Source organism: Nanorana parkeri, unplaced genomic scaffold (assembly GCF_000935625.1).
Source record: "Nanorana parkeri isolate BGI_ZX_2015 unplaced genomic scaffold, ASM93562v1 scaffold476, whole genome shotgun sequence".
NCBI classification, from domain to species: Eukaryota; Metazoa; Chordata; class Amphibia; order Anura; family Dicroglossidae; genus Nanorana; species Nanorana parkeri.
Genome location: NW_017306744.1, coordinates 258,208 through 275,110, shown reverse-complemented (window position 1 = coordinate 275,110; position 16,903 = coordinate 258,208). Strand labels below are relative to the sequence as shown.

Genomic DNA, 16,903 nt, shown 5'->3' with positions numbered 1-16,903 from the left:
GGAGATTAAATTAAAAGGTTGTTCTTGGGTTTAGATTCGCTTTAAGGACCTGCTATGGAGATGCCAAATGCCTCTTTGAAAATATGAATCAAGTATATAAGCAGCAAACTAGAAACATCCTGATATAGACATATTGGACAATAGTTATAATATATTGGAACAAGTGTGCTAATAAAAACATTAGTGCATGCAGAGAATCAATGACAACCACTGAACACGCTTTTCATAAGAGCATGTATTCATTTCTGTTACCAAACCTCAGTGGTCTGCTACAAAGTATCTTTTTATAGTATCAAAGATCGCCTGGAGGAAAGTTAAAATTTACAACAGGGCGTTCTCTGCCATCTGCAAACCGCCAGCATAATTATTTTATTCCTCAGCAGATCCTGCACACACTAGCAGTTGTAACAATGCTATTCATACCTGGGATCTGGGTGTACAATGAAAGGAATGCACACAGGTAAATGCCACTCATCCCCCATAGAAAAGCACCCCGAACCAGACGCAGTTCCCCCATTCTTGCACACTCTCAGCTCTTTGCAGCTTTCTGGATGAGTCACAACGTGGACGGCCCGCACATGCGTAATACACATCGCCGCTCGCCCCTTCAAGGGCGCATGCGTCATACTACCAGGCTGTCAGCGGATTTCCTACTGCGCAGGCGCAGTGCTTCACCCGTTCGCGCGGCACCGTTCATGCTGGTCAGCCCTATTCCTGCGCATGAGCCTCATGGAGGTGCACCAAAAATGGAATTTCTGTGAGCCAGTCACAAAAAGCGGAACAGGAAATGGTTTTCTAGAACTTTTTCCCTGTTCCCGAAATTTGTATACATTTTTGCAAGATTTATTTGTGATTGATATAAAGAAACTGCAGCAGTTGAAAGTTTTGGAACATAAAAACTTACAAAAGAAAAAACAAAACTGTGAAGTTGGCCCGCTGCACTCTTTAAAATGTATGATTTAATGCATATTTTGTTTATTGTGAATATTAGGGAGGAGGATGAGTGAAATTAAAGTGACCTGTCACATCACTTTAGCATAAGGACTGGTCTGCAATGGTTGTAAAAAGCTTCCGTAACCCATGGGGTCAATTCACACTACAAAGCGTGCGCTAACACAGTTGTATTGCGCTTTAGAACCGTGTGAAGTGCAGTCTATTGATGCACGTTGCATTGCATTTTTAAAATCTCTTGTGAGGTCACTTCCTGATTTTTCTTTTTATATTGCTTTGCGCTGATGAATGCGCTGAAAAAACAGAGCATGCTCTACTTTTTTTCAGTGCAGCGCAATGCTGCACAATGCAATGCGCTGGAGTGGACTGGCTTCATTGAATTTAATTTTTTTAAAATTATGTGTTGGGATTGTGTTGAAAGTCGCATCCCAATGCATATGGCATGAATGGACTCAAGGCTAATTCACACAGGTGCAAAGATCTGTGTACCATAAAATTAGTGGGATCTCTGCACCAGAAGTTTTGCATACAGCCCATCTGGACACATCAATGGCAGGCAGCGGTGGTACGCTGGTGAACGCTGCTTTGAGTGTATACTTACATATACAGTAGGTATGGATGTATCTCCCTGAACACAGGCTGTCTGCATTCACATCCGTATCTTATGCAAATATACCCTAGGCCTGTCATTGTTCATGAAAGGAGGGCTGCACGCAACACCTTTGGCCCCAGGGTGCAGAGAAATTCTATGCAGACCTTGTCCCCCGTGTGAATGACCCCCTAGGAGTCATTCAATATCCATTGCACCCTTAAAAAACACTTGAAAGTGACCCTGTCACATACATAAAAATACTAAACCACACATGTACCTGTAAAGCCAAAACCGAATACTTACCCCTCTGGCTGCCTATGTTGCTGAACGCCATCACCCCCTAAGTCTTCTGGGAGTGTGGATATCCTGGGTCCCCTTCAGGTCTCACTGGATCCTCCTGCTGACCTCCACCTCATTACTGTTTCCTGGCCTGCTCAAAAATATGGTGACGTGAGGAAAGGCCAGGAAAAGAAAATGACAGTAAGTATGAGATAACAATTTTCCGTGATCCTGCAGGAGGAACTAGCGTGAGCTGTGGAGGACCCAGGAGAATGATACTTCCGGAGGGTGAGCAGAAATAGTGTCCACATTGGACGATTTCCCATTTCTGTTCTGGTGACAACTTTGGAATTTTCTTATTTTCTTTCACTTTGGGTGAAACCAGGACAAATAAAAACCTGACAGCTGTACTAATCCCTCTCCACTCTATTCAAAACTAAAGGAAAAGTTGGCTTCATTGCACTAAGAGAAATCTCCTGTGATATCACCAGACCAGGATCAAAGTGCCGGGACAGATCCTGACAATACTGTCGAGATCCACCCATCTGCGTGAGTGACAGCTGGCTCTGCCTAAGTGCCTATCTAGAGGCAGAGCCAGCTGTACCCGCCCCCTCCCCCGTCTGTTCCTCCACTCAGGATCGGAGAGGGGGGAATCTCTGCGGAGATCGGTGAATGACAGTCACTGCTCACTGCGGGGAGACTATCGGGAAGTGAGCAGATCGGCTGTATGTTTCTTATCACTTCCCGATCGATAGAGCCGACGTGTAAAAGCTTCTACACACGTCGGCTCTAACTATGAGGGTCATTAACAGATCAGAACATAATGAGCCGCCGCTCGTTTTCATACAAGTGATCTAATCAGATCACTTGTATGAAGCGAGAATCGGCGATTCTGTCCGCCCCCCCGCGCCGTGGTTTTCGGGGTCCCCCGTTCCTCTGGTGGACCTGTCACCACGGCACGGGAGCTCACCATAGAGCCCGCAGAGCAGACAAAGAACTTCCTTTCTTCGTCTGCGCTATTACTAAGACCGTGGCGATGCTTCCTGATTGCCCGGGAAGCCTGCTCCATGCCAACGGAAGCACCGATACTGACTGAGTGCTGAAAGCAAAATATTGGTACTCGTACTCGATACCCAAAAACTGGTATTGGTGCATCCTTAGTTTTAAACTTTTAAAACTTTTTTTTTGTGTTGGGACAAGTAGATTATAATGAAGGACATGTAGACTTGACCCCTGCTTTAGCCCTTGGACAAGTAGTTTTTTCAAAAATTTCCACACCCCTGAGGAGAGAAGTAAGTTCTGACATGAAAAATAAGATTATTAACAGAGGTCATTAGGTAAACGAGTCAATTGTGATTGGTGCATTGCCAATATACAGACTGTATATTTGTGTATCTCCATACTTGTGTTCAGGAGAATAAAACAATTAGCAGATTTGCTTGATTCGATAATTAATTCGCCTGTGAGAACATACAGAGAGACTGGAACGGGATAGAAATACTGCAGATCAAGAGCTTCGCACTTCCATAACCAATCACTAGAGGGCGCAATGAGCCTATCAGCTACGTCTATACTGGGTACCGGAAGCCATCTTACTGCACCCAACTCCCGGCCATCTTACTACACCTATATCCTTTCCATTGATTGGTGGAATTCGAAGCGTGAGAAAATAGTGCACTAGGCGGGAAAAACAAAATGGCGTACAGGAGATTGCTGTAACCTGGAAGAAAGGAGCTGTGGGCGGAAATTTCCTATATTACGCTGTATTTAATCGGGACCTGCGTTTCACTAAGGTGAGCTGACGAGCAGTAGAAGGATGTCCGTTGTTTATGAAGGAGATACGATGAGAGCAGATTTCGTCTTATTATCGTTATCTGTGACACCCATAGAGGGGGATGTTATGTAGAACAGGAATAAAGTAGTCACGTAGCTGTATGGTTTGCTGTGGCTTCTGTGTTCATGTGACATGAAATAAAACCCTGTATAGAGATGAGTACACACCATGGCACTGCTTGGGATTGAAGCCAGGTATATACAGTTGTATTTATTTATTTTTTTGTTGAATCTTATGGGTTGAACGTAACAAATAGAAGAGATTTCTCCATCAATGCTTACAAGCGTGGATTGAGGCATCCCCCGCTGTTTCCTTTGTATTCAGCCTGCGGCCCTGTCAGATTGGCTGCTAGCTCTGTTTGGCTGACAGTTTTCCAACCTGTTCCTTCCCTGGATCAGCTGATGGATGCCTGGCTGAAGGTTGCTGACAAAAGCACCCACGCCGCGGATTTCGGCTGTATACCCGGCTTTATGTACATGTGTATACGTGTCAAATAGGTTTTGGCATTTTTTTAAATGGAATCCCTCTAGGTCCAGAGAAAAATTATTCTGATCATCAGGGCATCTGTGGATGAACCCCATACTGATCAGATCATCAGGGCATCTGTGGACGGACCCCATACTGATCCGATCATCAGGGGATCTGTGGAAGGACCCCATACTGATCAGATCATCCGGGGATCTGTGGACAGACCCCATACTGATCAGATCATCCGGGGATCTGTGGACGGACCCCATACTGATCCGATCATCAGGGCATCTGTGGACGGACCCCATACTGATCATATCATCAGGGGATCTGTGGATGGACCCCATACTGATCATATCAGGGGATCTGTGGACGGACCCCATACTGATCATATCATCAGGGGATCTGTGGATGGACCCCATACTGATCATATCAGGGGATCTGTGGACGGACCCCATACTGATCATATCATCAGGGGATCTGTGGATGGACCCCATACTGATCATATCAGGGGATCTGTGGACGGACCCCATACTGATCATATCATCAGGGGATCTGTGGATGGACCCCATACTGATCATATCAGGGGATCTGTGGACGGACCCCATACTGATCATATCATCAGGGGATCTGTGGATGGACCCCATACTGATCATATCAGGGGATCTGTGGACGGACCCCATACTGATCATATCATCAGGGGATCTGTGGATGGACCCCATACTGATCATATCAGGGGATCTGTGGACGGACCCCATACTGATCATATCATCAGGGGATCTGTGGATGGACCCCATACTGATCATATCAGGGGATCTGTGGACGGACCCCATACTGATCATATCATCAGGGGATCTGTGGATGGACCCCATACTGATCATATCAGGGGATCTGTGGACGGACCCCATACTGATCCGATCATCAGGGGATCTGTGGACGGACCCCATACTGTTCCGATCATCAGGGGATCTGTGGACGGACCCCATATTGATCAGATCATCAGGGGATCTGTGGACGGACCCCATACTGATCCGATCATCAGGGCATCTGTGGACGGACCCCATACTGATCCGATCATCAGGGCATCTGTGGACGGACCCCATACTGATCATATCATCAGGGGATCTGTGGATGGACCCCATACTGATCATATCAGGGGATCTGTGGACGGACCCCATACTGATCATATCAGGGGGATCTGTGGACGGACCCCATACTGATCATATCAGGGGGATCTGTGGACGGACCCCATGATCAGATCATCAGGGGATCTGTGGACGGACCCCATACTGATCAGATCATCAGGGGATCTGTGGACGGACCCCATACTGATCAGATCATCAGGGGATCTGTGGACGGACCCCATTCTGATCAGATCATCAGGGGATCTGTGGACGGACCCCATACTGAGCAGATCATCAGGGTATCTCTGGACGGACCCCATACTGACAAGAACGGATGGCGCCTGTGTGAAAGGGGCCTAAAGAGGATTCACAACACTCTTTGTGAATGTCACAGGCTATACCAAGGTAGCCAAACTCCGGCCCTCCAGCTGTGGTGAAACTACAAATCCCATGATGCATCTCTCCGGGATTCATGTCTGTGGCTGTGAGAGTCTTGCAATGCCTCATGGGATTTGTAGTTCCACCACAGCTGGAGGGCCGGAGTTTGGCTACCCCTGAACGACTTGCACTTCATTGGAATGTGTTAAAACAGTGTAAATGGGCCCTTTTTTTCTTTTAAAGTGACACTAAACTTCACAGTTCAATATTAAAATTGTATACAAGGACCCTAACGTTTAACGAAAATGTATCTTATTTAGAGGTGCACCGAAATCAAAATTGTAAAAACAAAACCGAAATAAAAAAAATGTGGGGCCAAAACTGAAAAAAAAAAATTTCCTAACTTTTTCAATTTTTTTTTTATTCATTTTTTAAAATAAACTTTTACATTTGTTTACATTTTTTTTTTTTTATTAAATATTTTACTTTTAGGTGCTTTGAAGGAAATATCGGGGGTCTAAACAGACCCCTGGTATTTCCCTTTTTAAAATAGAAAGAGATTGAGGACACAAAGTCCTCCTGTCTCTTTTTCTGCAGCCCCTGTTATCAATGATCAGGAATCCTCTATACTGAGTGTTCCTGTTCATTCATAACATGGGGACAGAGTATGTTTACTATCATGAATGAACAGGAGAATCATGAATGAACAGGAGGTGATGTAGGTCACTTCTCATTCATTCATAATTGAGGACACAGTAAACATACTATGTCCTCAATTATGTACAAACACTCCAACGATCACTGATTGCTTGTACCCGCTCTCCTTCCTAACAGTTGTCAGAGGAGGCTGAGCGAAGGAGAGCTTAATCTGACAGCTGGCTCAACCGCCGGCCTCCTGTGACAGTGTGGGTTGTCTCCGCCCCCACACCGCTCTCCTCCGATCTGACACAGGAGGCTGAGCAGTGTGGGAGGAGAGACGCCCGCCGCTCGCAGCGCTTGGCCGCCTGTGACACAGAGCAGCGCCCAGCGGGGAGGCGAGAAGAAACGGATGTGCCGCTATGTCAGCAGAAACATGGCACTTTCTGCATTATGCCAAAAGTGCCATTTTCGCCGCTCCAAGCTCACTCCTGTGATGGACTACAGTCTCACCTTTAGTTTACTTAGTTGTATTGGGATTGTAGTCCATCACGGGGAGTGAGCTCGGAGCGGTTGCTACTTTGCAACACACACGGGGACCATGGGGATGTAAGTTTAAACCGCTGTTAAAGCAGGGGTTTAAAAAAAAAAACTTTTCGCATCTATCCTCTGCTTGCTAGCAGTAGATACATATATGCAAAAACATTTTTTTTTTAAAGTTACCAAATAGGTTATTACTTACCTCTGTCTCCACCACTCGCTTCCGTCCGATGTTCTGAAGATTCTCAAGTGGCTGTGAAGGATCATGGGACGGGTGCATGTGCAGTAGAGATCTTCGGCCAGGAGAAGAGGAGAGACACTGTGTAAATCAAGGCAGCGTGCACACGGATAGGCTCCGTGGGACACAGAATACACAGCAGTCAGCGCTGGATAAGAGACCGGAACCAGCACTGGAGGGACTGCTTAAAATTACTGTAAAGAAGAAGATGATGATCGGATGAAGAGGCATCATTTAAGGCAAGTCCTTACACCAGCATGAGGGGGTGGGAATATTTGTGACTTTAACGCCACTTTAAGTAATTTTTGTATGTTTTTATTTTATTTAGACTTTACTGATCAACGTTCTTGTCCTAGGTCACTGACACAAGCCATCAAAGCCAGAGCGGAAGCTTAACCGGCAACTAGCTTTTTCAGGAGCAGGTTAGCAGTGGCAGTCCCTATATAGGTCTCATGGCAGTTTACCTATCTGCTGGAAGCTGTCATTGTGTTTTAAGCTAGCCATACACAGCTAGAATTTTGGGAGATTCCTGTGAATTGCCTGAAAATCAAGCCGTGGGGTGGCCCTACTGACACCACCCAGCTCGACAAACTTCAAGAGAAAACTGAAACTAGCCGGTCCAGCACTGACTGCAGTCATCACTGTTTGGGTATCCTGACTGCTACGGGTGCGGCAGTTAGAATACAGTAACTGGCAGGGGTGTTTCCTCCATCCGGGCTGTTTATAGTATGGATGGGGGAATCGAGGGATCGCACATGTTCAGCTCACAGGGCTAAACCAGAGACATCTTTACATGTATGGGCAGCTTAAGAATCAGATTCCCTAAAATAGACATAAAGAGACTCATTTTTTGGGGTTAAAGGAGTAAATTCACTAATGTTCTCCTTGTGATCCAAAGTCAGCAGATAGCGGGCGACTGCTAATACACATTTTAAATTGTAATGAAGCACAGAAAACATAGGGTGGAGAAAAGCCAGTCAATGTAAATGGGGTTCTTAGTAGTTCTCCTTTAAGGCATGTTATGTTGGGTCCAGCAGCTGCGCTCTATTGCTGATAAAGAAATTTGGCTTTTATGTCACGTTTGCTTTTACACTGGATTTTCTTCCCACTATGTTTTCCATACACAGGTAGACTATGTGGATCACGTTAATCATGAAATGGTTGTATTGTGTATGTGATTTACAAATACAATTCTACACAAGTCTGTTATCTTTTATTTATAGCTTTAAACAATGGAGGATGCGGAATCAAGGTTCACTCACCTGCTGCAACCAATCAGAGATCTGACCAAAAACTGGGAGGTGGATGTAGCTGCTCAGTTGGGGGAGTACTTGGAGGAGGTAGGTTTTTATGAGTGCTCATGAATGGTGGTGGCTTCATGCTTTGGAGATTGTGGATATTGTAACATGGTTGATTTATTGATATTGAATTTTCTGCCTGCAAACAATCAAATCCATACTGCAATACCTATTTTTACCAAAAGAGACAAAGGAACAGTGGACAGAAATGGCAACTGTCAGCCATTTTTCCTTAGTACAGTAGGATTCATATATTGGTAACTTGCTACTGTAACAGTATGGTGTTGCTATCTGAACAAACTGCAAACATTGCTGTTCATCCCTCTCTGCTCTTACAACTTAGTAAGTTAAAGTGGACTTGTACCCCTTCCACTAAAAATCACATCAACATTTAGCTCTGCATTCTGAACTGAAATCATCTTACATTCATTAGCTAAATAAACAACATATTTTTACTTAGTTATAGTTTTTCCACTTCCTGGTCCTCTTGGGCATTAGTGATGTAACCTGTGCCCAAGTGTTGCATCCTAGGATGGCTACATCACAGAGCATTGCTGGGAAATCTCATCTGTAAACTGCAAAGTCTTGTGAGATCTCAGGGAAAGACATTTTTTTCCCTTAAGATGATGTGCATGGTCACATGTCCTAGTCACGTGTGCCAGAGTTCCAGGAAGTATAGGGAGATATGTTAATCTGCCCTTAGTAAAAATGGCCACTAATAGGAATGGGGAGGAAAAGAACAATAAGGTATGCCAAGCATACAAAGCCTGCAATTATCTAGAAGTATGTGTTTGTAGATTGTCATTACTAAACATTTCTGAAGGTGTGTTTTTTTGTCATTTTAAAGATGAGTAAAATTCCTCTTTAAAGCAGAGGTAAATAACATTACCTTAGACCAGCAGTTTGGGTGTATTGATATTTACTGTTTGTTTAGCCAAGAGAAGACTCCGTCATACTAAGCAGAGTAATAGCTGCTCCCTTCCACACTAATGTGTTTAGCTAAACTCTTGAATGTTTGAGTTGTGAATAGGATATTACAGAAGGAAGTGCACCTAGAGGGCATTGGGGTGGTTGCCAGCAGCAGGTACTTCACTGCCTCTTGGCTCACCAGTTAGCCTTGGGGAGTTTGAGCAAATAATAGTGCACATTGTGGGATGTTCTAGGGAAACTGTACTGAGTATATATATATGGCGGTTTCTGTTGCTGAACTCCTTTGTTCCCTGGATATATTTGGCTTGAGTTTCTCTAGAATTGGAAACTTGGATCAAACTTGCAGCCATTGAAGTCAGAGTCGAATGAACGCTTGGTCTCTTTGCACGTTTTGCAGTGTTTTCCGCACGTCAACTGATTCATTTCAATGAGTTGCCCTATCTATGGCAAAAAAGCTCCTACAGCAGTTTGAGCTGCAAGCACGTCACACATTTCCCTTGTGTTGTGTGCAAGCGTGCAAATGCACACGCTGTGGCGCACATTCACATGCACAACAAGTGTCCTTAAAAAGTAGGGCAGGTATGCAAGCGCCAACTAAAAGGACTTAGATGTTGGTGAGGTGGTTATGGAGCTTTTATCAAAATAATCATAAATACTGATTTGAGGGATGTTAAATGGATCAATAGGCTGGTAACACATACTCCTAGATTGTTTATATGTTTTTAGTACCAGTTTTATAAGACCACATCTATCTAAATATGTACATATCTGTTTCTGTTCTATAGCTAGATCACATATGTATCTCTTTTGATGGAGGTAAAACCACCATGAACTTTGCAGAAGCTGCTCTCCTAATTCAAGGATCAGCATGTATCTACAGTAAAAAGGTAAGTGGAAATGTTAACTGTATGAATATGAGTAACTGATTTCCTTTTAACATCTTTCTACATAACTCAATTTAATTTCAACCACATACATGTATTAATCCAACAATAAGCTTCACATTAACATTTAATTATAGCCATCTATAATTAAATCTCCAAATGTATACATATACCGTCACAAAAATGACATATACCGTCACAAAAACGGTCTCAAGTGGGTCAAGATGGACAAACGAAAGAACAAAGTGCAGAAATCGGAAGAGTAAGTGCCAGGGCCAGACACTGATCTTCCTCCGGTTGACGCGTTTCAGAGGTTAAACCTCAGAACCTCTGGGTTCTGAGGAAAGAGGTTTAACCTCTGAAACGCGTCAACCGGATGAAGATCGATGTCTAGATGGCCCTGGCTTGAACACTTTTCCGATTTCTCCACTTTGTTCTTTCGTTCGTCCATCTTGATCCACTTGAGATCGTTTTATTCAATGCTCGTTTTTTACAAGTCGTTTGTAAGTACATTTCCAGCTGTATTTTACCTTTATTAAATCTGCTTTACACTATGGAGGCGCTCCTTTTGCTCTGTTCTTTTACACACACAAAGTGCTGTAATGCAAAGCTTCCAAACCAGCTTTATATATCAGGTGAAATCTTATATTGGTTTCACTCAATTCGATTACCGTTGGAATTGATGGAATATATGCAGAGGTGCAAAAACCACAACTTGCTGGAGAAAGTGAATTTCAAACAGCCAGTCGGCTTGAACTTTGCATGTTATATCTTGTGTTTGCTATGTTGCACACATGCGAGGACTTAGAAACCAGTTTGGATACTTTTTGCATGTGGATACCGACTGAATATAAGATTCTACCTGATATATTGGGTTGGTTTAGAACTTTTGCACCATAGCACTTTGTGTGTTTGCACCTCTGCATATATTACTCTGAGAAAGAAAAGCCTGGCTATATGTGTGAATACAGCACAAGTTTATAAATCAACAGTATATGTATAAACATGAATTGAGTCCGCAGACCTGCGTATTGGTTACACAATATGATGGACATCCTCAATGGAGAGAAGGAAGGGGCAGGTTACACAATGACCATGATAATTCGAGTCATCCTTCCCTAGCACATCACCTCTGATTTTATGGTTGGTGTGGTACCTTACAGGTAAACGTAATCTGCATTCACACTTTAGGAGATGCCTGTACTGTTATGCTGCCAGTTGTTGACTATTGCTGGAACCACAGGAGACAGTGTAGTCTTTTGCTGGAGCTACCCAGGATTCCTAAAACTGGGTTACACTTAATATACTTGTGACTACTTTCAACCCTAACTTGGAGCTTTGGAGCCCTCTGCGACATCCCATTTTGCAATCTATAAACCTTTCTGACTTTTCAGTAGCTAGAGAGCATGCAGCTCTGACATAAATATAAAAAGTTTGAAAAATGTAGGTTTTTTTTTTTTAATGCTTTAGTAACCAGGCTTGTGGGATTTAATTAACCTGTCTCTGCGTTTCAAGCATGTAAGAATCTGTTTAGTCCCTCCTGAGCAGATAGTGGCTTAGGAAACCTCTACTGTATGCTTAACCTATTGTCATTGATGTGAAATAGGGCTATAGTAAGTGCTGATGGTCCACTTCTATTAAGGTTTGTGTGAAATCATTAAATCTATGTATATTCTATTTGCAGGTGGAATACCTTTATTCTTTGGTATACCAAGCTTTGGATTTTATATCAAATAAAAAGTATGTATCTTTTTACATTTCTAATCTTTTCATCAATTCAGAAGTTATCAAGCTGTGGGGTTTTTGTTTTTCTGGTAGTATAGCAGAGGTTAGAGTTGGTCCACCCCAAACAGATACATTTGTGTGTAGTACTGTGTTCTTAGTCCTGTACTACATCTTGCTGCTCTTGAACTTTAGTGCTGAGATGTGCCCTTCCTAGTTCTTGATTCTGCACTCACTAGCCTTCAGATGTTTTCATTCTTCTTTGTTGTTCCAGAACTAACAAACTTGCTTAAAGGAGAACTATGGGGTTAGGGCTTTTCCCCATAGTTCTCCAAGGTTAACGGGAGGACACAAACTAGCGTCCTCCCGTCATCCAAAGTTCAGTATACCGCGAGCTACAGCTCGCGGTATACTGAGATGCCGCAGCCGGGACGGATTCTCGGCATCACTGTCCGGATCCATCCAGCTGCGTGATTGACAGCTGGCTCTGCCTATCTAGAGGCAGAGCCAGCTGTACCCGCCCCCTCCCCCGTCCGTTCCGCCAGTCAGCGCTGGAGGATCGGACAGGGGAAGGGGGGGAAGTCCTGCAGGGAGCCGTGAGTGACAGTCACGGCTCTCTGCAGGGATAGATCGAGAAGTGAGCGAGCGATGGTATGTGTTCGCTCACTTCCCGATCTATTGAGCCGACCTGTGACAGTTTAATTGTGACAGGTCGGCTAGAACTATGAGGCTGAGTGATTTTCACTCGCCTCATAGTTCTCCTTTTAAATGTTTTAGTGCACTGCAGTGCGATTCATTGCTATGTACCTTACAGTGCACAGCATGTGTGTTGCACTACACTGGTAAAATGCACACACCACCTTTTTTTTATGAGTTGAGGGATTCAGGGATCTTGTTGTTCCTTCTGAATGTTTGATTATATATTCTATGGAGTGCAACAGGAGGAGAGAAGGTAAAGAGGCAGAACTCTGGAGATGTCAACTAGCAATTCAGACCATCGGGGGTGGACCTATAATTGACATGTTAGCTGTCGGCAGCTGAGACTTGACATATACAGCATATCTGCCTTGCTGGCTTTATCAGTTTTGTACTTTCATGCAGTACCTCCAAAATGGAAAATAAATCTTAAGAATTAAAATGAAAGTACAAGAAGAAAAGTAGAGAGAAAATGAGCTACCGGATGTTAGAGAAAATATAGCATAGGATAACACTTGGAAATGCATCTTATGAGAAGTAATAGAAATAAAACATTGTTTGTGTGAAGTACATTATATACAACTTTGTATACCTTGATCCAGCTCTGGTCAATGACCACAAAGTAACTATTAGTAGACATCTTTGTTTCCTTTTGGTTGATTGTGATCAATCTTTATTTATATAGGCGAGACCAGCAGCCGGCTTCTGTGGGATCAGATGGGGCAGACAAAGATGCAAATTTTACAAAACATAGCGAGGAGGTGAGTAGTGTGTGTGTGCTTGTTTGTGGGATATATGTCTTTTTAAGGCACTCAGATCCTGAGCACAGGATTTTGCTTGAAGAGGTTTTCTAGCATGCTTGGAAATGTCTTGTGACCAAGGTTTAATTATTTTTATACATGAGAAAAAACTAGATGTCCCGATACCACTTTTTTAAGACCAAATACAAGTACTTTCCCTTGCCGATACCAATTACCGATACTTTTTCTTAAAGGGACATGTGACATTTTTTCTAACACAACACAGTCTAATGATTTTAGGGCAGTTTCTTTAAAATTATGAAGAACTGTAACTTAAAAGACTGTGAAAAAAATAAAACAGAGCACATAATAATTCATATTAAACAGATGGACCATAAATATAGCAGCCAAATAGCTTCATTAACTCTTAGATCTTGTTCCTTCATGAGTTAATTGATCATGTATATAATCTGACTGATCAGAATTATACACAACTCTGTTCATCTTATAACTGTACTGCAAATGTAATTTCTGTTGTAATAATAAAGCACATGATTCGGCACATCCAGGGTTAAAATGGAACGATCATAGACACATAAGGGCCATTCTACTGAGTAAATTTCATGACAAACACCACTACTCAGTGTAAGTCCCATCCAGAAACAATTTTCACAAGCCTTACAGAACACTCCTACTTTATATGTGATAATGTCTATTCATAATTTACATCGTATCCTCCATATAGCCACCGCATATGAGAGTCTGCATAGCATTTAAGTGTCTCTTGATCCAGCCCATAATAAGCAAATGGGGGAAAGTAAAGTCATTGTTATCCATCATTACTCACATACAAATAGGTGTGCCTTCTGTGAGATGGCGCTCTGCAGGGTGCCTCTGCCAGATCTCTCTGGTAGCTTTGGTGGGCTTTGTGGGAGGTGGCGGTTTGCAGGGTGTCTGTGCCCGATCTCTCTGCCAGCGGTGGAGGGCTTGTGGGAGGCAGCGCATTCAGGGTGTCTGTGCCCGATCTATCTGGTGGCGTTGGCGGGCTTGTGAGAGGCGGAGCTGTGAGGACCCCGGCAGGCTGCCCACCAGGCTGCCTGGAGGTCCCCAGAAAGCGTGGAACCTCTGGGCAGCCCGAAGCGATTTAACATTTTAAAGCGCTGGTATCGGCCCATTTTCACAAGTACTTGTGAAAATGCCGGGTATCGGGACTTCCCTAGAAAATAGAATCTTACATTTCCTCTGCAGACGCCTAATGTAAACTCTGTATGATTCAGGTGAAATTGTCATTTTGGATGACCGATGCCATATAAGCCACATCTGTGTGACCCCTTTACCAGGTTGTTGATAAAGAAACATTTGACAAATAAGAAACCGATATCTAAAGTTTTCTTGTTTTATCGAACATTTAATTGGTTAAATATTTAATATGTGCATTTTGGGTAAGTTAATTGTTATTGTGCTTTACATGTACATTTTGGTATTTGTTCTAGTTTCTGGTCTTAGATGATGTTGAGGATCCCAAGAAAACGAGCACGGACATGAAGGATCACAATTTAAACGTATGCTATAAGGTTTTTTAGTATGTGCACCGCAGCCTGCATGTATATTGTGCATGTTCATTGTTGTGTATATTTTGGCAGTATAAGTTGCTATGTCTCTAAAACCTTAGCCCCATAAACTCATGTTGGGCAAATAGAGATATGTATCTGCATCTGCACCTTGTATTCATTCTTTATTTCTGTTCTATTGTGTTTTTTTGTTTTCTTTTAAAGCCTGTGAATATCGTTCCCCTAACACCTATGGCTCTAGTTCCCCCTGAAGAGGTAGAAAAGAAAATTAACCCTCTATGCAGGTGAGCATTACAGTCTGAGTTACATTAGAGACATGGGTATGCTACCTATGTGAGATACATAGATGGGCTGCGACCAACTAATTGATGATAATTGATTATGAGAATAGTTGTCAACTTATCTCTATCGATTAGTTGTCTGAATCCCCTAGCTCTCTCCTCCACGCTGGGAGAAGGGCACAGCAAGCAGTGGGCGGGTGCAATAGCCAACCTGCTATTGCAATTTGAAATGGCCAATAGCAGGCTGGGTCTTGCACCAGCCCATTACCTGCTGTATTTACATTCGGCTGTTGTCTGCGGAATCTTGTCACTGACAGCTGTCATTCCCTGGCTGAAGCTATTCAAGCGCCATGTGCTTACAATACAATTATTTTTTTTTAAATTATAAAGCCTGACAAATTCTGCTGCAGGAGGTGCGTTGCAGTGCCATTAATTTAAATGGCACCCCAAACGTGCCTCCCACCCACAGTGTGATCACATGGTTGGACTTGATGGACTAATGTCTTTATTCAACCTCAAATACTATGTAACTATGTGATCGCCCACACTGGAACACAGGGTACTGCAATGCTGTGTGTTCCAGTGCAGTGCGATTGCAAAATATTGTGCATGCAGTTTTATTCTGAAGTAAATTTTGTAACACTGTATTTGTGTATTTTGTTTCAAATTAAGGATGGTATTTATTTATTTTTTATCTGATTAATTGAAAAAATAATCATTAGTTGCTGCCCTAATGCATAAGTGTTTACCCAGACAACTTTATCTAGATTTAATTCACCTTTTAATGTGTGTGCATGAATTACTCAGGGGGTATATTTAGCAGATTGAAAGGCATACTGCTAAATACACATTGGAAATCTATATAGACAGTTTACCTAATCTAGACTTTATTCACTTCATACATATCTTGTGTCACTGCACAGCAAAATTATTACACTTTTTCTTTACTGCACAGCTTTCTGTTTCACCTGCCTGCTCACTGGGCAGTGATTCAACAGTGTGTTTATGCAGATTGATTGAGCAGGTTGAAGGTGGAGAGGTGATGAAGGAAATTGTTAAACCAGGGAATAAAATAGTTATCCTTCTGGCTCTATAGAAGTACAAATCCTTTAGTAGGTGAAACTGCATTTTCAGCTGCTTGGCTATTTAACCGATTTACCTTTCTTTTCCAGCCGAAAAGGAGAAATTTTGGCCAGCAGGAAAGATTTCCGTATAAACACCTATACCCCTCACACATGTGGAGCTTTTTTGTTAGAGCTGGCGCTAATGTCACCAACACAGTTTAGGCAGAGTACACAAAGGACAGAGGACAACAGCAATTGTCCAGGTTTGGACTTTTTTTTTTTTCTTCTGCATATTTTGTATCTGCTTTTTAATACATATATTATAAAACTGGTCTCCACAGCCCTTCCCTAAGTTACATGACAGTGGTAACATGAGGTTTCAGCCCCTAAATGCTGATACAAAGTTCTTCAAAAACGTATTTTTAAAGTGGGTCCATTGCTGCTATTTCTTCCATAGTCCTTAATATATGCATCATATATGAATTCAGCTTGCTGTTGTGTAACATTTGGATGGCATCACCCTTTATAAATGAAATGCAGTAGCAAAGTGCAAGATTTTCCATTAGATTTGTTGATTTAAAGCTTTAGAATGCATAAAGGACACACTTAGATCAATTTTCTTCCCAAAGCCACTACTGAAACGCTGTATGGAAGCTCACCTACCGTAATATAGTATT

At 42.7% G+C, this 16,903-nt stretch overlaps 2 protein-coding genes across 2 annotated transcripts in view; one reads left to right on the top strand and one right to left on the bottom strand.

Moving 5' to 3' along the window:
* The window catches only part of LMF2 (lipase maturation factor 2), a 20,269-nt gene extending 19,679 nt beyond the window's left edge, over positions 1-590 (bottom strand). Inside the window, exon 1 of the mRNA XM_018560749.1 lies at positions 424-590. Within this exon, the coding sequence (XP_018416251.1) occupies positions 424-517 (94 nt within the window). The 5' untranslated portion in view covers positions 518-590. The remainder of the gene's footprint in view (positions 1-423) is intronic.
* A 3,002-nt stretch (positions 591-3,592) lies between these two features.
* The window catches only part of NCAPH2 (non-SMC condensin II complex subunit H2), a 34,348-nt gene continuing 21,037 nt past the window's right edge, over positions 3,593-16,903 (top strand). Inside the window, exons 1-8 of the mRNA XM_018560750.1 lie at positions 3,593-3,615; positions 8,264-8,380; positions 10,054-10,155; positions 11,837-11,892; positions 13,256-13,331; positions 14,804-14,872; positions 15,086-15,165; positions 16,335-16,489. Of these exons, the coding sequence (XP_018416252.1) occupies positions 8,273-8,380; positions 10,054-10,155; positions 11,837-11,892; positions 13,256-13,331; positions 14,804-14,872; positions 15,086-15,165; positions 16,335-16,489 (646 nt within the window). The 5' untranslated portion in view covers positions 3,593-3,615; positions 8,264-8,272. The remainder of the gene's footprint in view (positions 3,616-8,263; positions 8,381-10,053; positions 10,156-11,836; positions 11,893-13,255; positions 13,332-14,803; positions 14,873-15,085; positions 15,166-16,334; positions 16,490-16,903) is intronic.